At 44.8% G+C, this 24,547-nt stretch overlaps 1 protein-coding gene across 3 annotated transcripts in view; it reads right to left on the reverse strand.

The window, feature by feature from the left end:
* LOC308068755 (uncharacterized protein) overlaps positions 1-24,547 on the reverse strand; it is an 80,121-nt gene that overhangs the window by 39,264 nt on the left and 16,310 nt on the right. The window contains exons 2-3 of one of the 3 annotated variants that reach the window (XM_080399902.1): positions 18,789-19,003; positions 11,418-11,586 (exon numbers count right to left, since the gene is read on the reverse strand). The exons of the other annotated variants lie outside the window; for them this stretch is intronic. Of the exons in view, the coding sequence (XP_080256028.1) occupies positions 11,418-11,586; positions 18,789-18,932 (313 nt within the window). The 5' untranslated portion in view covers positions 18,933-19,003. The remainder of the gene's footprint in view (positions 1-11,417; positions 11,587-18,788; positions 19,004-24,547) is intronic. 3 annotated transcript variants of the gene reach the window in all.

The following is a 24,547-nucleotide window of genomic DNA, read 5'->3' on the forward strand; positions in this document are numbered from 1 at the left end:
GGAAATGCGGATACCGAGCATCTGTGAGAATTAATTCAAATACCCACTTCAGGATACGTTACGCACACAGCCATCAGTTGCAGGACTAGAATTAAATGTTTTCTCCATCATGATCACACATTTACAAGGATGAGCAGGCCTGTAATCCTAACATAAGGAACCATGCTTTGCAAGAGAGAAAAATGTTTGCTCAACTCATGAATGTCTGATTTGGTGCTGTCCTATAAACCAGAGGAAGAAGCAAGCTCAGGATCCTGAGATGTCCCCAGGCTCTTTCTTCCCCTCTCCTCCTATTCTGGAGTCTTGACTGAAAACATTAGTCTGCAAAACTTACTGTTTTGGGGAGGAGACAGACTGAAGCACCAGCAGCACTGTATTCTTTCAAGTATCTGAAGTATGTGCCTGGATCTTGTCAGGCTGGCAGATGTCACACATACGCATGGGTATTCCATGCTTGTGCTGACAGGTTTGTCTACATAATTACTTTTTGAAAAAACTGCTTGTTTACCCTTCCTGACACAGTAACACGGGTACGGCGCCTGCCTGTGAGCTCCGCTCGTACCATTATTACTTGGAAGACCTGACCTGTTAGCTGCTGCATGGATTCAGAGTCTGACCTCCACTGAAATCAGTGGGAGCGTTGCACAAAGAAAGAGGGTGTGATGAAGTCCTTACGGTATAAATATTTAAACTAGCAGCACTCAGCAGCTGCTGATACTTCCATTTTCAATGCCAGAAATCCAGCTGACATTTCTGTCCCCTTTTAGGGGAAAGGGCAAAGAGCATCCTGTTGACCCCCACGCGCTAATCCATGAGCCAGGTCCTCCATGAAAAGGCACAGATAGGGGCTTTCTGGACCATTTCACTGTCAAATAAGAGAGTGCAGTGAAAGCCCTCAGACGGGCCTGACTGAAACATGTTTGACAATTAAAGAGACAGAAGAAAGGAAGAAGAAAAGGATCAGAAGGTAAAAATATACCTGTATGCCTTTTACACCGATGCAATGAAACCCATTTGTCGTTACAGGCTGTAATGCCACACAGTTACACAACTGATGCCTGATAGTCACACACTTCAAAACAAAAAACAAAACAAACAAAAAAAAAAAAAAAAAGAAAAAAAAAAAGAAAAAAAAAGGGGTAAACTCAGAAGAATTAGTGAAGCAATGGCAATTTGCTAGAGGGCAAACTGCTCGCCAAGGGACCAGTCCAACCCTGAATGTCAATGGAAAGCCTTCAGCTGGCTCAGACAACTCTCTGAGCCATACAATGTGTTTGGGCCACACGTACAACGCCTGTGACCGTCAGTAAGAGCTGCACGCGTAGATACAGGACATGAGATCCGTGTATCTCCCCAATCCAATCTGCTTAGCTCATCAACAGAATAAAAAGTTTTACTGCCATCAGCATGGCAGATGCAACAGTGTGGCAGAAAGGAAAGCTATAGCCTGCTTTGCAGGGTGCATTGTGAGCAAAATTTCAAGCAAAGTTCTGACCGCAGGGTCTTTGCTATCGGTAACTGCAAACAACGGAGCAAGCGTAGCTCCAACTCCTGAAAATAAAGTCACGTACGCAGGTAGACGAGTTTTACTGTGACCCACTAAGACACACATGCTCGCTCTGGGTGTCAAGAGAACGCTGGCAAGTAGTCTTCCTGCATGCAAAGAAGGTTGCCCAGTGGAGCAAAGCAAGCACGCAGCTGTTTGGCCCCAGTCCTGGTTAGGGTTTTGCCTAGGCAACTAAACAACTGGCAGGAAACAACTGCCAGAGCAGCCCGGAGGGTGCTGACTCAGCACATAAGTATCCGCCGCTCTGACTCACGGCCCTTACTTTCCCAAATAAATGGAAAAAGGCTGATAGCCACTTTCCACCACTTTAAACTGCCCGTTTGCCAGGGTCTTGTTTCAGAATCTGCATTTGAACCAGCATCAACCCCAGGCTGAGCCTAAGTGCCTGCATAAAGAAATTTTAATCAGCATACTTGCAGCTGTCGGTGGCGGCTGATCTTTATGCCCTCCTTTTGATCAAAATGCCTTTTTTCTCTTCCTCTCACTCCGCCAAGTCATTTGCAGGAGTCTGAAGTGCACACATTCAAATAAGGAACTCACTCTAACTGCATGTTGAGAACTGATAATCAATGTCATCTTTAATTTTTCTTACATGGTTATCCCCTTTAATGGAGTGTGCGGTGGTAACTGAGAATAAATCCGCTTTGGGTTAAGCTAGAGATTGTTATTTATTTTTCTTTCAGATCAGAGATTAATATTGCTGTATGACCGTTGGCACTAACCTCTTTTTCCATAGCAACACTAAAGAGAACATAAACTATGAGTCATAATTTCTCTCTGGAGGACTTTTTTGTAATTATGATCATTCCACAGTTCCTAAAATATGTTAGCTGATATATAGCTCTGGTATAACAGCTTTGATTTTCCTTCGTTTGAACACACAGGCAGAAAGAAGAGACTTCCATTATTTTCCCTTTCTCAGACTGAGCTAAACACTACACAAAGTACCATACATTCATTATTCATTATAACTGTGCAGCTTCTAAAAACTCCACAGCAATCTTTTCCCTATAAAGGTGGAACAGATTTCCTCACTTTCAGTAACCTTAAATGATACTGACCTTCTGGAAGAAAACTCGTGTCCTTTCTACCATGGTTAGTAAATTGGGGTCTGACAGCTCGAATTGATCCAAACTGGAAGCCGTGTTATACTGGGTGGCAGCAAGGCTGGACACTAGCATTGCTCCTCTGCCAGTCGATAGCTTTAAACTCTCCAACACCTCCTCTCCCACGGAACGCAGCTGCAATACACAGCCCAGGTTTAGTAATAAACATGGTTCTCTTTACTACCTTCAGTACTGGCCTTGGAACAACTTGTCCATACAGCTTCTTGGAATATCTTAACAGATGATCACACCAGATCATCACAAGAGATTGTAAGACTTTTTTGTGGGTGCAACTGCCTCCTATGTTCCCCTTACTCGACAGTCTGCTGTGTGCTAGTGCAAAGCAGTCAGAAAACCTATAGCACCTGTTGCAGGAGAAGAATTAGGAAAAACAATGAGCAAGCCCAAGGGGACATGCACTCAGTCAACAGTCAAAACCCAAAACGGAGAGACAGAGCAAGCTCTGCAATGGGATCCCCAACAGCTAAACCAAATGCCGATTGCACTGACGAAGGATGCATGGCTCGCTATCACCTTGCCAGGATGAAGCAGCAGCGCGCACAGGCTCAGGCTTGTGCAGGCACACAACGAAACACCAGAACACCAATTAACATAGTATCAATCGCTCCACACTCCTCCCTAAAGGTTTGGAGGGAAAAAAACCCCAAACGTTCAAAGTCCTGAACACAGGGAGGACATTGTAACAGGCAGGTCATTGTAACGCCCTATGCCATTAACTCTGGCGAGGAGAGTCTGGCTCTGCCTGCTTTACTCCTCCCATCAGGCTTAAGCCGCGCAGAAGTACGGGTGAGGTGAACTGTGCTAGAGACCGAAAATGTGCAAGACAGTGTTAGGAACAAATCGCACACAGGGGATGTCTGCACTGCACACCATGTACACATACCTCATTTAGATCAAGTACCAGGCACAGCCTAACTACAGAAACACAACACTCCATTCAAGCAAATTTATCTTATTTCTCAGCTACTTAGCTCCTGATGTCCCACGCTATTCATTTAAAGCAAGCTTCACCATCTTTTCAGTACACTGCCAACTACAGTTATATATGCCCTTATATTACTTGTTCCTTCTGACATGCCTGTAGGCAAATAAGCCCCGTGAGGGTGACAACATGAGCTGCATTAACCAGCTGCCTGGTCCCTGCATCATTACAGCTTAACACAGGGCTGTGAGAGACATGGAAAAGGGGACAGTAAGAACGTCTGACTAGCGGTAAACAAATTATGAACACACAGAAGTTGTCTGCGTTTGCAGTCGATCGTCACTTCCACACTACCACAGTGAAAGCTATACTCACTATGTGACTTCTTTTCAATAACCTTCATTTTCCTACAAGGTTTACTATTTTACTGTTGATGATTGCTGGAGATTGAAAGTCAGTGAGCAGGTTACGATTGAAAACATTAAGAGGTGATATGTCATGAAAGACCTGTGACCCATGTAATTAGGTCCTATGTAAATTTGAGAAGAAAGGGGTTTCTGTTTGCATGTCCAGGTGTCAGCTCTTTGGAAGAATGACTTTATCCTCCACGTGCCACTGCACACCTCTTCAAATGAAAGGCAAGCCTGCAGTACATCGAAGCCTGTGTTTCTGGGTTAGGTTTAACAGCATGGAGATCTCAATTAAAGCAAGATCGTATTATGCAGTAGCACTAAAATACTATGTATGACATACATACGTAATATATATGACACCCAGTTTAAAATAAGGTGAGAACCTGGAAAAGTTTTCATGGATTTTGGAGCAGTTGTAAATTCTTTCACTAAAAAAAGAAGTAAGACTGACAGGATCCAGTCCTAAAAATCAATCCATCTGATATTTTTGTTTGATCAGTTCCCATTCCTTCTTAATGATACAATAGTTGACATCCAGCTGGGAACGGAGGGAGGCATTAAGACAGGAAGAAGTGTGTGGGAGGAGAAAACAAATAGGAAAATGTGGGTAACAACCGAAACAGTGGGATGTGCATAAGAGAGAGAAAGTGTGAGGGAAGGAGTCAGTGGGAAGGATGAGGAACTGAAGGAAGGAGCTGAAAGGCTGCTGAGAAAGAAACACCGGCAAAGTGCCAGGGCAGAGACAAAGTCCTCAAAGCAAAGGATGGGACAGAACCCAACAGGCACCAACAAAACAGGGAAAACAAAGAAAAACAAGAGTCAGTAAGGTCTAGGGTTCAAAAGGATGGAAATGAGAGCAGGGAATCGGAAAGACTGTGGGATAGCTGCCATATAAAAGACAGTAACAGTGAGGAAAGAGCACAATATTTAATATATCGTGTCCCTACCTACCAGTCAGCATTGCAGAGGCAGTGCCCTGGATTTAGGTCTAGAAGTGACTTTTACTGTGCAATGTTGTCAATACCTTTTGGTTTGCTTGTGTTATTTTTGTTTTGAGGGAGAAAAGTTAGTCAGGAGTAGGCAAAAGCAGTATCTTATTCACACACATCAGAACAGCTCAGCCTGATCCTGCAGAAGCCCATGCTGGGATCAGCCCCTTCCCAGGTCTGCTGCACAAGCTCGCACAAGACCATGCATATGCCATGTCGACTTGCTTCCAAAAATGCTTGTGGGGAGGCGGGGGCTAGCAGGAGAGAGAACAAATGCTGGTAACAGCAGGATGGGGTCTCCGCTTGTCCAGACATTTAGCTAATCCCCCACTGAGTACAGACCTTCTGCAGACGTGGGGCAGGCAGGGTGTGCAAGAAACACTGAGGAATGCACCTCCAGCAGCTGGATTTCCCTGCCAGATCACTGAATCCTAACGGTTTGCTGGAACAGAGCCAAAAGGATTTCTTTGCTATTGCAAATGGGGTTTTGGGAAAGCAAACCCAGCTCTCCTCCTCCACCGAGCCTCACCCCCTTGCTTTGCCAAGTCTGCTATATTAAGATACTAGGCAGCCATGCTGGCTGGGCCATTTCTCCTTCGTGCTTGGCCTCCCGTGGGAGTTGCTCCATTCTCACATATCTGCTGAGAAACAGCTTGTTCTTTCTGGCTTTCCTCAATTTCTTTTTTTAGTGGTGCCTTTCTGCCACTTCGCACAGCAGAGGCCAGGTTCTGTTCTGATGCCAGCATGGACCTGCTGAATCCCCTTCCCACCATGCAGCCCCCAGATCAGGAGCAGCTTTCTCCTGCTCCACTCCTAACATCTTCTAGGTTATTTCCTGACCGTTTCTTGTGCTTTTCCAGAAGCTATCCAGTTTGCTGTATAATTCTCTCCTAAAATGAAAGGCATTACTATGAATTTTTGTTAATGGCTCATAGGATACAGGGGGTTTTGTACCTGCCGTCCCTGGATCATTTTCTACACGGAAGAGGGAAACTGAAAAAATGATGACGAGCTTTGGAGCCAATGGAAGGCAAACCTGGACTAGGATGCTTTAAAAGGGAAATGTCTCCTTGCCTACTTGTTTACTGCTGTCATACTTCAGTGCCTGAAAAGAAAGTCTCCTTCTGTAGAGAGGAAGGGAGAAATGTATTACTGAGAGAAAAAAAAAAAAAAGACAGTGGAAACTCAGGAGTTGTATGGATTCTTTGTCATACAACTTTACAGTGACACATATGTATCTCATACATGTGCATATATACATGCTACACCTATATATACACACATGTGTGACACACATGTATCTCCGTATGCATACTTGTATATCCATCTGTACTATTTAGCACAAGAATTAACGTGCTACGCCCTAAAAAAACATATTTGGCATCCATTAATCCATCTCACTAATTTTGAAGACACCTGCACATCTATAACTCATTCTATAAACTCATACAAAGTCCCTGAAAAGTTATCCTCCTGACTTTTCTTATAGTGCCTATACTATCACAGTATTCAGCATCTACTCTGAAAAACTAAAGAAATGCAGGCGATCCTTTTTTTGCATCCTGTGACAGTAGTCCAAATCTAAGCCAGCAGTAGGAGACTAAGAAAATCCAAATGTGTTTAGAGAAAATCAGGGACAAAAGAACTTGACTTGGTGGTTCTTGATCATATGTAAGAGTTACTCAAGCTGCAGCTCTAATAGGAGCAATTTTGTATTAGAGTGTTTCATTTTATAAGGATTTCACAAAATCACTTTGCAAATCTTTCACACACAGTTTTGCACAATATTTTTCAGGCAGAGGCAATGTCCACACGGACAGACGCAAGCTCGCTCTGCCCACGCTTCAAGCCAACTGGAAGACATGTTAAATGTCAGATGTTGCCCCAAGCTAATATGCCACGTCTCTTCTTAGCTCAAATGGGGCACTGCACTAACTACATCCATATGATGCCTGGTCAGCTCAAAACACAGACAGGGTGAGATCATCTCTGCCTGTACAATAATGATAGGCAACATAGCCAGAGAGTTTTGCCTGCACAAACAAGGCAGTTGCAAGGGGTATTACTCCACTGCTGCTCCGTTAATGCCTAACCTACCCCAAGTAATAGAACAAAATAGATCTCCAGATTATAGTTAAAATATATACACACACACACACACGTCTGGTAAATATTTTACTTGTAGCAAGTGCTGAGTAATCATTTTTTTCTCCAACTCAGAACTCATCTGATTTGCTTGTTATAGTAGAAAGCATGGCAAAACCTCCTCTTTGATGCCACTGGAGCAATCTGAAAGATTATTTTTGGCTCTATAAATCTTAATCATCACACTACAATACAGTGCTTGGTGTCTGCTCACATTTTCTTTGTACAAGGCTCCAATAAGTGAGTAAAGAAGGGATCAGCTAAGCTCTTCAGTGGCTTTCTTCTGGTCAAAATCCTCTGGGAATGTGGCATGAAAAATTGCCTGTGGACTCAGCAGCAAGGCGTGTGCCTGCCCTTCCATGATACAGGGGCCCATCCACTGGGGCCCTGGGCAAAGGTCACTAGCAGATTCATTGCCAGCAGCAGTTCTGCCATCCAGATGACCACAGGGACTCGAGGTGGAAGAAGTGCCAAGATGCTTACAGAGAATAATTACTTTGTGTAGATAATGACAAGGCTTTAGCCTACTTCCATATCGCCACTGTGATGGAGACATTTTATTTGTTAAGATTATATATTATTCAGTGAGCTCTGCCATCTTTCTCCAAATATTATTTTCACTCAACAATGTAGCTGGCCAAACACTGCAAAAAAGCAGTCGCTGAAAAAATTATTTGTCAGGAAATAGGGTTTCCTTTCCTCCACCTAATGCATTCCAGCAAGTTCCAGCTACATTGCTCCCTCCCAGCATTTAACTTGACAAAGCATGTAGTGAGCCTGGCAAGAACGTGAAGATGTCAAATGTTCATGATTATCAGCATTAACAGTTGTTATTGTTCTTATAGCAATAGTTAAAGCTTGCCCTTAGTAAGAAATGTTCTTTTTTTCCCCGACTAATAGAAATTTCTTGTGCACAATAATCCTCTTTACATAGCATTGTGATATTTTCAGATTTTCATGTTCACCTTTAAAGCTACATGAATACTGCCTGGTGAGGAAAAGCCTGCTACATTCAATACATATTAGAGCTTCATTCTTAACTGGATTTAGTACAGTGACCATTTGTTGTTGTTCCTTTCCCAAGCTGCTGCCTTCTAAGTCTCTTGCTTGTTTTCCATCCATATTTCGCTACCATTACCACCATGATTTGCATTATCAGATCGGTTTTCACTAGGCTTCTAGTAATATATGTTAAACTTTGCAGCCACCTCACTATACTACTTTATTTTTTTTTTTTGTGGTAGCAATAGGGGAGGTGGGGTCCTGACATTCATCGGCAATGGCATTCTGGAATCATTTGTTGTGTCATCCATTTATTCCGACCATACAGTAAAACTCCTTATGTCGCTGCTTGCCTTCAAATCTGAGTTTGTACCTAAGGTACTCAAAAGTGCCATTTTCAGAAACACAATCATCAATGGTTAAACTGAGAGGTAAGTATGGGGAGCTTAATTCTACCCCTGTATAGGGGGATGCAGTTTTGGAATGAACGCGCTGAAGCCAGTGGAGCTGTGGAAGCTCTGCCTATTCTGTGTAGCAGAAAAGATGATCGTGGACCAGACTCCCCGGCACAGCTAGGCTGGAATTACAGAATTCTTGTTTGTAGGAATACAGAAGCCCTATTTGGGCTTCTTCAAAAAACAGTCTCTTTACTACCTTCAAGACTAAAAGCCTGACCTGAGAGTGAATCGACTGATTCAAATCAACTTCAGCATGCTTTGCATCCGATTAAAATCAAGATCCCCTTCTTTGCTGTAACTTCCCCAAATACTTTCACTACGAAAACTAGCTTTTAAGAGAACTTTCTCTGAGCACAGATTGAATACACATCTGCAAGACATTTCTTTGGATTCAAGGTAAAGTACTGAGATACTATTCTGAGGAGTATGATACACAATATCTTAATTCTCACTCAAACAGTTCCTGTTTATCTTCATGGAGGACTAACTCAAATATTAGCTTTTGGATTTGATAAGGGACACATTAAACAAACACTGATGCCTGTATCATAAAAAAGCTGGCACTCAGCCAGGTAAGTGGAGCACAGCTTACAAGTTAAGTATTACTATATTCAGGCTTTGCTTGCAGTGGTATTTTCTTCTACAGCCTGCATTTTTTCAGTAGTGCATAAGCATATCTAATAGAGTAGCTTACAGAGAGATTTCAATCACCCCCTAGCACAGGACAGATGAGACATTTCTTACGCCAGCTCAGCTGCATGCAGTACTCCCCTCCCTTCCAAGAACTCCAGTAAGGACTTCAGGTCTGAGACATCATCTTGTTACTCCATTATCACACAGTGATGAAAGAAACAACACTTTAATTGTTTTCTATCTGTGAGATAATGAATTACTCCTCACTCTAAAACAGAGAAGCAGCAAAAGAAAGGAACAAGAATACTTATTTCCTTTTCCAGACAACAATTAAAACACTTGTCAGAAAATGTGACAATTGGTAAAAAGCAATGTAAAATTTAGTAATAACTTGACACTTTGAATATTGCAAAAGCTCTCACCTAATACTCTCAACTAATCAGCCTTACTAAAGCTGACTGGTTCCTTGAAATTAACAGTGCTTCCTGTGGACTACACTGCTTCTCAGCTTGAATTAGACAAGCAAAAAAACCCCAGTACTTTCCAAAGAAATTTTGAAGTAGGCCTACAGTAACTTCCAAGCAGCTTCTTTTGATTTAAAAAAAAAAAAAACACAAAAAAACCACAACCAACCAAACATAACAACACAACAAAATCAGCCAGTAAAATAAAATAGAAAAAGAGACGTAAGAAAAGGTCACACTTAAAGAGAAAATGGTGACAGTGTCCACAGGCATTTACCAACTTCCTTACCACACAAATGTTCAAACACACTCTTAATAGATCTTCCAGCAGATAGCAAATGTTTCACCCCTTGAAGATGATTCCTACATCTTCTCAAACCTGTGTTTTACCTTGATTTTTTCTGATACCACAAGCATAGGCTAAAACTGCCAGAATTTGCCACTGAAACATGCCACCTGAATGCAGTAACGCTTTCAGAGCTCAGCTTACAAGCTCCTCTTCCCAGGACTCTGCCTTCTGCTGCTCGTATCCTGAAGTAAAATGCTGAAAGGAGTTGTATTGCTCATGTTGGCCATAAATACCAACCGCTCTGTCACTCATTTAGAAACTAATGTATTTTTCCATAAAACTTGAGAAAAATATCAAACTTCAGCCCATCCCTGTGGAACCATCCCCTTTCATCCCAGTCCCACTCATAATCAATTCCCTGCACAAGGGGGCTCTGAACCATGACTGTGGTTCTCAGATAGTACCACAAGAAAGAGTAAATAGTGCAAACAACAGGTTCCCCCCTCCCCCGAGAGGATTGCATCCAGGCACTTGTCTCGCACCGATAAGCGAGCATCCAGACAATCAGAGGCGCAGACAGCATTGCTCTCAGAATAGTTCCTGTTTCCCTGAGTCTCATGAGAGGTGGAGGAAAAGATTACCCTCTCAAGGGCCACTGCTACACACACTTTCCTGAGCCCTGGCCCACCTCCGGCCCTCATTGCTCAGCCTGCCCTGCTCTTCAAACAATTCAAACGAGAAAATGCCAGAATCAGAAACAGCACAGCTCACTTGTGCACTATTCGCCGTAGATTTAGTGTCCTCTCTAACCAGCCCCCAGATCCATCAGTATTGGTTGTACCTGAACACTGCCATCTACGCAGGGAGCATGGCTGGAATGGGTGACTGCTGATGAAGATCACCTCTCAGGGAAAAGCAGCACCCTCTTTCAGAAAAACTAGTGCTAGCTTAGAGCCTAAAGAAGCCAGAAAGAAAGAATGAGTACTGCCTTTTCCTCAGGCAGGCAACTATCCTTTAGAAAGCTATTTCCAAAGGTTTAGGACAAACTGTGATACCTTCCAGGTGAAATAAAGCTCTGAGCATCCTCAGCAGATCTTGTTCCACACACAGGTAAATAAGCTTCCCACAGCTGAAGCAGCATGACACCCAGGTTTTGGTTCCCATCTAGTAGAATCACCCAGGAAGCAAGATTTATTTTACTTGAGGGTACAGAAGGTCTGTTCCCACAGGAGAGCTTCGCTTCCTGCATCGGGAAAACTAAATAGGTTGATTATGTCTGCTACAGCCTCATAAATCCACGTCAGCTGTTGCCTCAGGGAGAGCCATTGCTCCTCTGGGTGATTTTCTCCCCCACTTAGAAAAGATGAACAGCTGGTTACGTATATCACAGCTCCGGCAAAACACTTACCCATAGCCTTATGCCAATGATAAGTAAGGAAGCAGGTTTCTGCCATTGAGACCACAGGAAAGCAGGAGGCAAAACAGAAGCAGCTTGTTTCCTTTTGCAGCAGCTTTATCAGGTCAGAAGACAAAATGGTAATCAGAATGGGCTTTGGTAGATGGCTTTCCAAATGCAGCTAGGGGCAAACCAAAGAAACCAAATTTTAAACTTCCTTATGAACATCAAAGTAATTATAATTTGCACGCACAATAAAATAACCTTCTATACTATAAAACTGCATGAGCCTAGATAAAACAGATTTCTGCACTGAACATAGAGGGCTGCTGCAGAGAGGGAGAGACTGTGCCTCATGAAGATGAACTTCCCGTGCAGTCACACGAGGCTCCACTGCCAGGGCCGTGTTGTGGGCCAGCACTGCGTCTCAGGACAAACAGCACCAATGGCTGTGATGCTGCAGACTTTAGCCTACACACAGCACAGCACACCCTGTAACCCACCCCGATGCGGCCGCAGGGGCAGCCTCTATACTGCCTGCACGCAGGCAGCGGCAACCTGGGCAGTGCAGCCAGTCACTGGCTGTGTTCAGTCATCTGGACCCCACGTCATCCAGTGCAGCTTCTAACTCCAGGGTTTTGTCTTCAGAGTCAGCCTTAGCTTTAGGGAGCCCAGGCTCAGCCCTCACGATACAGACATACAGGCAAAAATACCAATCACCATGAGCAGGTTTAGTAAAACCAGGTCATTACAAAGCTCCAGGAACTACACAGCTCTGGTTTTCTCCAACAATACACATAGGTCCGCTGATACCAACGTCAGCTCACACCCACTGAAAATCAAGTGTAAAATAAATTAGGGCAACACTGGTATCTAATAACTCAGTGCTTATAAGAATTTTTTAAGACATGCAGTTTTGCACGCATATGGCAAGTCTGCAAGGACCATTAAAGTTCCTTTATACTGGGGCAGAAGTACTATCACACGAGTTCTCAGTCTGTTTTTCCTTTCATAGCTGGACGTGTCAAACAGACCACAACCAGCAGATAAGAAATGCCTACAAAATCAAAGTGCAGATTAGAGAGGCAGCAACAGCAGCTGAGAGAACCATCTACCACAGCTGTGAGACAGATCAAGGGAGCTGAGAAAAGCTAAGTGCAGTTTCAAACTTTACATGACATTCAATCTATTACATAAATAAATAAGGCATTACAAGGCTGTGAAAACACTGATTTTCTTTCCTGCTTGTTAGCCATGGACTCTGTGACATCAGTTGTGGCTAGGGCTAGCGCTGCCGCTCATGATGCTGAAAGGCATGAAGGTAGAGTAAAAATAAATTATCCTCTTCCCTCGGCTTAGAGTGAAATTTTAATGCATCAGTGTTTGTGAGGATGTATACGTCTGTTTTCCAGCAAACTGTCACAGCAATATTAAAACACAGAACTATTAATATGGGAGTGCTCGGTGATTCAAAGACATGTCTGACATGTAAATCTTTCCCTCTAATACATGCATTCCCTCGAACTAAGAAAAGCACAACTACAGCAGAGTTTGCATATCTAGGAACACATTTAGGTCATGCAGTGTCAATGTAAGGAATGCACTAAACAATGCGTGCACAAGGCCTGCAGTATTTTCCAGTGCTTTAGAATTACAAGTCAGGTCTCATCAGGGACACTGGCCAAACACTTTGTGTGAATAAAGCTATGCAATATGAAAGCAGTCCCTAGTAGAGAAACACAAGAAAGGTCATGAGATCATGAATTTCGCCAACTCAGACAACACGGGGCTCTGCTCAGGCAGCCCTGGCCCGCACTGGTGAGCACCTGAAGGATCTCCCACCAGATCAGCATTTATGGGTGCTCTGTGGGCTTCAGACAAGCAAAACCACTATATCTATGGGAAAACAAAAGCCAAGCATCTGCTGTCTGGGATCATGTGGGCAGATAAAAGCAATACCAGCTAGGGAAACTTAATTCCCCTTAATAAAGTATTGCTTGTTAAACCAATTGATTTGTGTTTGCAAGTGAGGAAAATTAGCTTATTAGGCACCAGGTAGTTTGGTTTAATTTTCCTGAATTTCCAGGTAGGAACTCCAACCAGCATTTAAGTAGCAATCCCTCTCAATTTGAGCTCAGTTCATGCAGTTGCATGCCAGCCAGATTCCAGCAGAGGCATATCACATCTATAACAACGAGAATATCACCGGTCAGCCAATGCCCTGTAACACCAACTGATACCGAAGAATCTTACAACAGCCATTGAGATATCTTAGCTGCTCCCCAGAAGGCAGGCCATAGAGCCTAGCTATTTCATCTTAGCTTTGTCGTAGTTAGAGACAAGAGCACCCTGAATACACGTGGCAGACATTAGACTATGCAGTTTCTGATTTTAGTGTCCGAACGGATATGTAAATAAAAAACAACTTTAAAACTTCCTCTTCTTCACCATTGTAGTCCTTTGGTCTACAACAATCCTACCATATGAAATTCACCATTTGCAAAACACATCTTTCTTCTTGCTGTGAGAACAGTAACTCGAAGTGAAAATATCAAGCGAATGCAACTGTGTCCCTGATGTCAAAACAGGAACAGAATCTGAATAAACAAATAAAATTTACATGTCATTTGCCCTTCCCCGCAAAAGACTGGTATGATGCACTGAGGTCCATAATGCTCCTTACAGCATAGCTCCTCCTGTATGCCTTGAAGCACTGGACTTTCAAGGACTGTATTTTTCCCCACTGACAATAAGCCAAATAATACGGGTTGGAATGAAATTGCCAAAGGTAACAAAAACCATTGTTGCAGCTTCAAACATCCACTCCATTTCCTGCTCCATCTCAATACTAAGACACATTTATTCTGCGATGATGAAACTACTACAATGCACACACAGTACAGGAGCTAAGAAAAACATCTAGGGTGTTATTAAGTGTCAGTAGAAAATCTTACAGCACTTAAAGTATCCAGTTATTTTTACCTGGGGTTCTGGTGATTAACAAGCTGTGAATGTCAGATCCATCTAACTCATCCTGAAAGTACAGGAGAGGGAACCAAGCAACAGGTCCTTAGCACCACTTACTGAAACAATACAAAAGTAAGAATTATTATTATTGCTAGTTCCACTATTGCACTTCAATTCAACTGAAAATCCGCCCTCTGATAGCACAAAGGTGAGTCAAGTGCCTCAGGAGATGAAACAACTAGCATTACTCTCCAGCTTAGCTTATATTATACCTTGCAAGAATAAACTATTAGAAATCAACGTTCTTTGTATTCCTCACATATGCAGGTGCTTTTAATTCATAGCTCTGCCTTCCCCTCCCCTCCCCATGAAAGAGTCGGAGGGTTATGAATATCAATTAAGACAAGAATATGGTACAAAATGCTTAACGTGCCTCACTATGTACTATCGATGGACTGCACGCCCGCACGGCAAAGCATCGGGCCAAAGCAGGAGACAGCATCTGCTTCAGGAAAAGCCATGTAGTCAGGAATTACCTTTCAGCGGAAAATGTTTAACCAGATGGGAATGTTATTTATATGTGATGCTTCCCATTAGCGGCGACTAACATTCGTGGTATGAAGTCTATTCTTATTACAGCACTAGAGTTATGCTACGCTTTTAATAATTAGTGGTACTATTTTATTTTTTTTTCCCCTTCCCCAGCCCCTGCTTTCAAGTCACCTATGCCAGAACCACTGAACTATTACGGTCTGGTGACCTGCTCAGCACGAAGCAAGGCAGCAGCCAGCAGATAAGCAAGGGAAGAGAGGCAGTCACAGGGACTGGAATTCGTCACTGTGTTATGATTCACCACTAATTTATGTGGGATGCTGCAGAACGCAGGCAAAATCCAAGGGCGCACTGAATTCACCCTCTGCATTTTCTTTTCAGCTCCTAGGTGGGGCTCGGTGCACAGGATTTCCCCTTCCTCTACCATTACAGATTTTCAAGGTCGCTTACCCGGCAGGGACCGCGGGTTGGAAATGCCCGGAGAAAAGCCACGTTGCACCCCAGCTCCGGGCAGGTGGGCGCTACGCCCCCAGGGCGGCTCAGGCCACCAATGCCTCAGGGCAGCAAATTTTTGCACCTGTAAAATTTAGCGTGAGTCAATATACGCTCATATAAAGGCTATAATTCCCTTTCACAGAACTTGCGCTTGAGATTACAGTACGTCCAGCACACGCATGTTGCCTAAGGACAGTATTCCTTGCAGGTCCTGCAGCACCGACTCCCGGTGCAGCCATTCCGCAGGCAAACAGCAGCGGGCTCCCATGGCTGGAAGAGCCCGGCCTGGCCCCACAGGCTGCTGCTGGCCCAGCTCCGGAGCCCACTCACCGCCCTCGCCCCCCCTCGGGGCACACAGCCCGGGAGAAGCGCAGCCCCCTCCGGCACAAGCTCCCCGCCGAGGCGTCGAGGCCATCCATAGCGGGTGGCCCACGGGCTGCTTACCCACGGGGGAAACGGGGCTCTGACAGCCCGCGGGCCAAACCCGCCCCGCCCGCACCCCCCACCGGCGTGAGGGCGAGCCCCGCCCCGCCCCGGCCTCCGCCGCCTCCGGGCCCCGCCGGGCCGCGCCGCCGGCCGCTCCCCCGCAGGCGGTCACAGCCCGCGGGCAGGGGGCAGCGCCGCGGCCGCAGCACTGCGGCGCCCCCTGGCGCCTCGCCGCCGGCCTGCGCCCGCCCGCGCGCCCCTCCGCGCTCCCTCGGGCCGTGAGGGCGCGGTGAAGCCGCTGCGGGAAGCGGCGAGGGTCTCCTCCGGCCTCCCGCTGCCCCGGGGCGGGGGGGGCTCCCGCCAAGGCCTGCCGGGTGCTCTCTGCGTCCCCCCCGGCAATGGGAGCCCACACAGGGCCCCTCCACGCCACCAGGCAGCTCGCTGCCGCGGCCCGAGCCCTCCCCGGCGAAGGCTGCCCTGCAGGCTGGGGAGCGGCCGGGGTGGGTAACATGGCTGCCTTCCGCCCCACATCACCTGCCTCAGACCTCGCTGCGTCTCGCAGGCCGTGGGGCGAAAGCCTGCCTTACCGTGGGGAGCGCTGGCAGCAAAAAGGGCTAAAGCCAACCAGCGCTCTGGCAGCGGTTCTCCGGCGGCTTCCCGTCCTGTTCCCCTCATTAAATCTCCTTTTAATACAGCCCTGCTGAGACAGCAGCTTTCAGAGTTGGTGTGTTTCCTGGCTGCGTTTCAAGCCCTGGTTGAAAGCAATTAAAACTGCTAGCGTGGTGCTGCGCTCCCGAGGTCCCGGGCCTTGTTTAGGTCGAGGCTGGCAGGGTACGGCAGGAGCGTGTCCACTCAGCACGTTCATCCCTTGGGTTTGTGGCCAGGCAGCCTGCTCAGGACGGCGTTACACCGAAGGAACAGAGAGAAACGGACTCACCTACGTGCTGACTGGCATGAGAACGTATTCTTCTGTCTTAGCTGTGCTCATCCAAATCCCATAGGGCTCAGAGGAAAAGGAATGTAGGAAGGAAAATCCCTTCTGCACATTCCCTACACCTTGGCCTGTCCACCAATTGTTTGTCCCTGACATAATGCCATCAGATAGCAGGCCAGGACACAACTTGCATGAGCCTCCATGATCGTCTTGCGCTCCCCTTCTTTTTAAAAAAGGAACAGTGACACATTACTTTGCCTTCAGCAAGGATTTCTTTGCAGATATAATCATTAAAAAGAAAAGGAAACACAACCTAGAGTGCAGAAGATACTCTGTCCTCAGAGAGCAGTATCAGTGGTTCACTGTCAAATTGAAAGGATATTTTCCATGATGATCTGTCCTGAGTGACTTGAACACTTTCATAAATAATTGGGATGATGGAAAAGAACATGCTTACTAATTCTGCAGATGACAAAAGCTTTAAGGAATTTTGAAGACAGAGCTGGGATGAACATGATCTTGGCAAATCAGAACAGTCTTCAAAAATGTCTTAAAAATGTAACCCAGATCATAATCTAGTGAAGAAAAATGTGGTGGCCTACACTTGGCCAGGATAAGCATCTGTATGGAAAAGGGACGGGCAAGGCAGTGGCGCAGAAATGCTTCTGGAATGTTTGTAAGGAATCATAAAATTAATGTGTCAAAGTTATGCTGCTGCAAAAAGACTTACATCATAAAATGCAATATCTATAAGAAATACCCATGGAGTAACAGTAACAGCAAACCCAGCAGTCCTTAGATGTTGGCTGAAATACTACATTTAGAAAGCTACAGGTCAACTGGAGGGAGCCAAGAGTGTCAAAGGAACAGAAAATATGACATGACGCATTTGCCAAAATTCTTTCAACGTTCCTGAGCACAAAGAGGAGAAGATTGAAGGAAAACATAAGTAGCTATTAGGTACACGGAGGATTTCCAAAACTATGAAGGAATCACCTAGGTACCATCTCCCTAAATGAAGGGGGAAAAGTGATGACCTAAGATGTCAGCAAAGAGAGTTAGAGTGAACACCAGAAGGGATGAGGCGATGCTTTTTAGCAGTAGCCACCCACAAAGCACCAGCGAGATTGCTCAGGGAGGCTGAGGAGTCTCCATCATCAGATCCTAGTGAGAGCAGGATGAACAAACCCCTGCCAGGAATTAGATACCTGTAGCTGGACGAGGTGGTAGGACTAGACCTTTTGCAGCACTGAGCCTCCAGGTGTGTTCACTGGCAAGGGTGGGAGCTAGGATGCTGCCGAGTCAGCCTATCCCCAGGTCACCATCAAGATTTTTGCTACCCTCAGGCTGCAGGAGCAGAAACACCCAGTGAGTTTTCAGAGGCTGACCAGTCCTCATAAACAACACTGCTTAAAATACCTCCCTTCCTCCATGGGCTATAAATAGTCTCTGCATATGAAATGCAAAACTGGAGTTAAGTCTCTGACTGGACACAGGAAATAAGAAATTACACACTCTGACTTGAAGGGTTTATGTGAATCCAGTCAAAACTTTCTGAAGTGGATGCCTTGGATCAGGCCATTAAGTCCCTACACAGAAGCCTAAATCAGTGGCCTCATTTTCAAACACACACTGAGCACTCAGCAGCTCCTGTAGAGTCTGAGAGGAGCTGGTGATTGCTTGTCACATCTGAGAACTCGTGCCACTTTGGCTCTGAAATGTGGACCTGAAAGCAATTTTCTATGCAATTTTTCACAGTCCTAATCCTGGTGTTTTGTGAACACTTTCCCTAGTTGTTGTTGGGTTTTTTTTCCCCTAAGCCATTATTTTCTTTGTAATGTAAAAATAAATATTTCACATTAAAGCAACTCCAAAGCTCCAACTTTGGAAATCTTCAATGGGTGCAGAACTTCAGGCTGAGAACTACAGCACACCAAAGATTTTACCATATCAAACACAGTTTGCACTCCCACATCCCCTCCTGCATTCATAATTATGTTCTGACTCACATTATAATCACATTCGGGTCCCAGTCCTGCTTTGGAAATTTCATGGCTGCAGGCAGGGACATATCTTCCAATGCACAGCACCCATCTTCGGTTAAGCCATATGCAATCATTATTGCCGCAGCCATGAAACTGGTTCTTCGCCATTTGAATGTACCAGTTACCTCATCTGGACTTCTGGCTGCAAAAGCCATATGGTGCAGAATCTTCAACACCCTCTTTATCAAAAACATGAGAAACAGGAATACAGTTCTAGCATTAAGTGGAGAGATTTTGTTACTGTCACTCTCAAAGAAGTTACAATGCTGGGGTTTTTTGGAGCTTAGCAATAGAACAAGTATGCTGTATCTGTAGGGGGGGTGGACAAGAACTCATGGTTACCTACAATTATAGCAGAAGAGGAAAACAAATTTTACCCTCAAACTCTTGAATATTTTAAACAAAATGCATCAAACACATGATTTTGGGTGAGCTTTGAACAGAAATTCCCAACTTTCCCCAGAATTCAACCTCAACAAAATGTAAGAACATGCTTCAGGGATTTTACCAGGAGGATGCACAGCCAATAGCAGATGCTTGCAACAATAATTAAAGCTCGGAAACAGGAGAAAAGGATCCACTAAAAATCTTATCCTATTACTAAGGAGCATATGTCATATGTGGTGGGATTACTTTCACCTACCTTCAGACATCGACAAGGCAGGCTTCTCCATGGGACATAGTCACCCTTGGCTGGCACCACAGCCAGAGAAATGAGCACGTGGTATCAAATGAAATCAGCTTACCCAGGGTAGCAGCACTTGCACAGCAGGGAAAGGAAGAGCCCCTGCTTGCTTTAATAACTGCTTTTCCTTGCATTATTAGTTGGCTTTCTTTAGTCTATTGCATTTATCTTAAGTGGTTGCATGTATTTCAGTGCTGCAATTCATACATCTCAAAGTTTGTTCTCCTTTACCCTTCCTTTATTCCTCTTCACAAATCTTACAAACAGTTAAGAGATTTATGGGGAACTACACGTGTCCCAGAGAATATGAACCCTTACCTGACCTAAGCTGCTTAGATTTCAGCCATCTTAACTGAAGTACCAGTTAATTACTAATGCATTTACAGTATTTTAAAGAGTTATTTCTTAAGAAAGCTTTATTTCATGTGTAATGATGCTGCCTTCTCATTTCCCCACCTAGAAATCAAAATATCCCAGTGATATCCTTGAACTATGCTGAAACTGGAAACATAGCCAATGAGTGAGTACCTGCTGAGTTCACCTGGGTCAAATGCAAACATCAGCAGCTTTCCTTATTCCAGTAATTTTCTCTTCATCACTATTAAAATATGACATTTTTCTTATCTTCACATTAAAAATCCTACCTGCCAATGAAAAAAAATCCCACCTTCCACTTCCATCAAGTAAGTCACCCTGACACGCAGCAGCTATAAATTTGGAAGCCATGTCCCACTCTCACATGTGACACCTCCAGTTTCTCAGAAGAAAGTCAATCTAACATCACCCTGCAGTCCCAGCTGCTTAATCAGAGTGACTAGGAGATGGCATCCCCGTGCCTGCATGAGACAGATGGAGAAAGCCACGTGCCACCATCACGAGGGCCATGCGAGGTGGTGTGTTTCCACGCATCTGCTCAAGCCATCCTGCGTGCCGCTGACACAGCTCGCCTCTGCAGCATCTGAGAAAGCAACACCCGCAGAGCCAGCCAGCAATTCCCCAGTCCTATCCCTCTCAATAAATCTTATTACCTTCTGAAAGCAAATCAGCAACTGAAAAAAAATCAGCAACTGAAGCAACATCAACAGGCATGTGAAGTAGCCGCAGAGCTGAGGATGCAACCATTCTGCAGGAGACTGACAATGTTAACGTTATTTTGAGGTAGAATTATACGCATTTCAAGAATTGACTTTGCATGCTTCATCTCCTACCAAGGAAGCTTTTGTTATTGTGAATTCTTTTGTCTGAAGTTATAACTATTTGGGTACAAAGTAAAACTGGCTGTGGGCTTCTCTTCATAAGAATTTGGTCGTGTTTCAGGGCGAGTAAACAAACCCTAAATGATATCTATTAGCTACTCCAGCCAGAGGTGTTCAGAACAACATAGGGAACACAGGAGTTTACAACTCTTCATTAAGTGATAAGACAAGACATTTGTGTTTAGCCTTAAAAGCAAGTACTAAACACTGAGCACAATCATCAAGGGGTTGTTTTGGGCAGCAGAGTCGGGCTTGTGGGCAGCTCCTGGCCTGGCGGCCACTGGTGTCGGGCATCACTGGTCGGGGCAGGCACCGCACAGACCTCTTGAATATCCGCTGTCAGCCACAGGAGGGCAAAGCGAGCCCAGCCAAACTGCAGAAACCACAGGAAGGCAGCCAGACCACGGCAGGATCACACGCGGTGAAGGGGAGAAGGTGTAAGGACCAGCTAAAGGAAATACAGAATATTTCCAGACGTCCTCCAGACCAAAGGGGTTTTTCCACTGCTCATTAGCAGCCGGAGCCAGCTCAGGAAGGAGCGGCAGACGGCGCAGGGGGGAGCAGCCTGCCAGGGCTGCTGGTCACCGGCAAAGGGTCTCCCAGGGACCAAACTGGCTTTGTGCAAGCCGAGTCCCAACCGGCAGCTTTCCGAGCACCAGAAAATCAGGCCCCGAAACCTCGAGAGCTGTTGAGCATTTTGCCAATCAGAGCGCCAAGCCCTCATTTCAGAGTAAACTTATTTGTCCATCGCAGACACTGCAGCTATTCATAATTCCCCCTCAATCAAAAACAATTTTGTGATTTGAAAGAATACTCGTTTTTCATAAATGCTGGCATCTCCCCAGCAATCAGTGAACTCCCTGGCAGCCGGCCAGACACATCCACTGGTGGCAGCAGTAATTCCTTCTCATTATAATGTTTATATGTGCATAAATCTGAGCCAGGTGAATTCACAATATGCAGTAGAATGACAAATGTATCACATACAGCGAAGGGTCGAGAAGGTGACTCTGGAGATTTTTCATCACTGGATGACAGCATGATCCAAATACAGAGTTCTCAAGGTTTGCGAGTTCCCAAGTGCATTGCCAACTTTCTGCTAGGCCACAGCCTTTTACTTTGTCCACAGATTTGCTTTAGTTTGCATTAAACAGAGAATAAAAGTAACATGTATACAATTTTTTTTGTAACTCGATTCAATGGCTTTTTAACTTAAATACTCAAGAAAGATTTTTTTAAAGGAAATCTTGGGTTTTTTCCTTAGAAAGATAAGGCAGATCTTTTCCAGCTTCACTGCAGGACCTGTGGGAAATAAAGGGTGCCTATTTTATGTATTTTTCATCCTAGCTTAGAGCTGTTACATACAGGGTGTTTTTTTTCCCCACTTGGACACATTCTCTTTTCTCACTATCAAAAAATCAAGTCTGGAGGGGAGACCCAACAGAGCACAAAGGATGCTCAAGACTTTAATTTATTTGGTGTGCATTCACATCATCCAAAGGATAAATTACTTTGATACACACATTGTAGACATGACCAGGAAAAGACAAAAGGCTGCCTCCACCTTCACTGGTAGCAAGGGATCTTTAACCAATGTACGCTCTCAAAGCGCACGTATTGACAGCCATGTTCAAAACAGCTTGGCTAAAAATCCACTAGTCTAAGAAAAAAAACAGTATTTCCAATGTAGAAGAAGAAACAAAAAGACTTTTCACAACTATCCTTTCCACCCTTAGATATATTCCAAAGAAGCAAAACCAGGGGAAAACATTCTTTCAGGTGCCACCCTAAAAATAAAAGCCAGCTGTGAATAGTTGCCAACAGCACACCAAAATTATCACCCTGGTTTCCTCCAAAGAAATCGTGACCTCTAAAGTGAAAAAGCCTTAAAATGGAGGGTTATGTATCTTTGTCTTGTTTTCAAGCTCGGTGTGTCACCCTGTTGAGCACCCTCGTGCTTTCAGGCCTATTTCATTTAATGAAAGCACTCTGATCACAAGACTGGGAGCTTGAGTCCTAAGGAAAATACTGCCTATCACAAGACTCCCTAGTAAAAGAACAGGAGTGAACTGTGAAGTGCAGAGGTCTTTAAACATAGAGGCTGTGTTTCATATCTGTGCCATTTGCCTGTTTGTGCAGGAAGCTCATGTCTGGTTTCTTCCCTTGGGTAGCAGGCAGTTGAGCTTTCCATCTGAGAACTGAATTAGCAATTTCCAGGTGTATTTCAAAAGGAATTTGAAAGATCCTCTGCTTGTCTGCAGGTATTTCAATCCCATCACTCAGGCAGGAACTGAACAGCTGCTACATTAAAGGGAAAGCCCACGCATCAGAAGCGGAAAAGAGGAAGATGTTACAAGCAGACCTGAGCAAAAGGCAGCTTATGATTAAGTCATGAGAATGTAATTAGGGGTGCAAGAGCACTGGAATACCCTAGCAGATACTTTCTTTGAGGCCTCCACCTTGGGAAGGCAAGAGACTCAGCTGTACATGCGTGCCGGATCTATGTCAGCTCTTCTTTGTCACAGATCCCTGCTAACTTCCAGGGTTTCTAGAAGGAGACAGGCTAAAGTAGGACCTTGTGAAGGAAATTGATGCCACCACGCTTGTCAAATTAAATCTGAAGAACAGTTAAGTAATAGGGAAGACTGACTTTTACAGCACTTGGGGAAAAGGTACTGAGCCTGCGGTAGCCTGTCCTGATGCATTTGGGTCTGCTATTAAATTGCCCCAGTTACATCTTCCCAGGCGAGGATTTTTAGCTCACAGCTGCAGTGGGGCTGCAGACAGGCAGGAGAAACGTGATGCACCGGATTGCTTAAGGCAGGAATGAGATGAAGGGATAAGGCAGCAACTGAAGGACAAGGGAAGTGCTGCTAGACTGTGGGATGCAGGAACAAGCACACAGGCAGAAGGAAAGAGCATTGTTTCCAAAAGAAGGGAGGGAGAGGAATGGCAGAGCCAGAGATAACAGGAGCCAGCAGGGGAAGGAGCTCAGGGCAGACAGAAGCAGGGGGATGCTGCCTTTGAAAAGTTCAAGTGACAAAGAGATACTGGGAGTTAGCAAATACAGGAAGAGAGGGGGAAGTCAGCACCTCTCTCTATGAGGCTGTTCTGAGGAAGGTCAAGGTCTGTAGGTCTGTTCCTTGCATTTAGGGGAGGGGCACGGATAAGACATATATTTTTAAAGCCTTGAGCTGCTTTGAGTTCTTTTGAGTTAGCTCTGGTTGAGTTAAATCACTATTTGCATATAATTAAGTTTTGCTGCTACGTGGTCCTATTTGCCATTTTGAGTCTAATTAATCATTAAGGCACCTGGAGCCTTTGTACCAATGTTTGAGAAATCTCATATATATTTTTATATGTTTGCTTTCATTTGTGTCTTTGTTGAAAACAGGCTTGCTAGCCAGGAACAGAGCTGACACCCCCCCTAACGCTGCATGTTTATAACTTTTGAACCTTGACCATCAGGGATCTTTACAAGCATTTCTTGTGTGCACTTTGAAGTTAAACTCTACTCAGAATATCTTTCACTGCAGCAACTGATCTATTTGGTGTAGAAATAGGTTTTTAAAACCTAAATATACACGAAGGGTGTGAGGAAGGGAGTAAAAAAACTTTGCTGTCTGTATGTGCTTAACCAGGGAGCTCATGTTAGGTGCCTTCTTGGCCAGTCATAGCCAGCGAGATGGGCCTCCCTGGAGGCGGATTCAGGATCATCAGGATCAGCTGACTGAACATTTAGGACAGCAAACAGACCCTGGGGAATGGCAGAGCTTAGGGGA

Source organism: Falco punctatus, assembly GCF_963210335.1.
Source record: "Falco punctatus genome assembly, chromosome: 8".
NCBI classification, from domain to species: Eukaryota; Metazoa; Chordata; class Aves; order Falconiformes; family Falconidae; genus Falco; species Falco punctatus.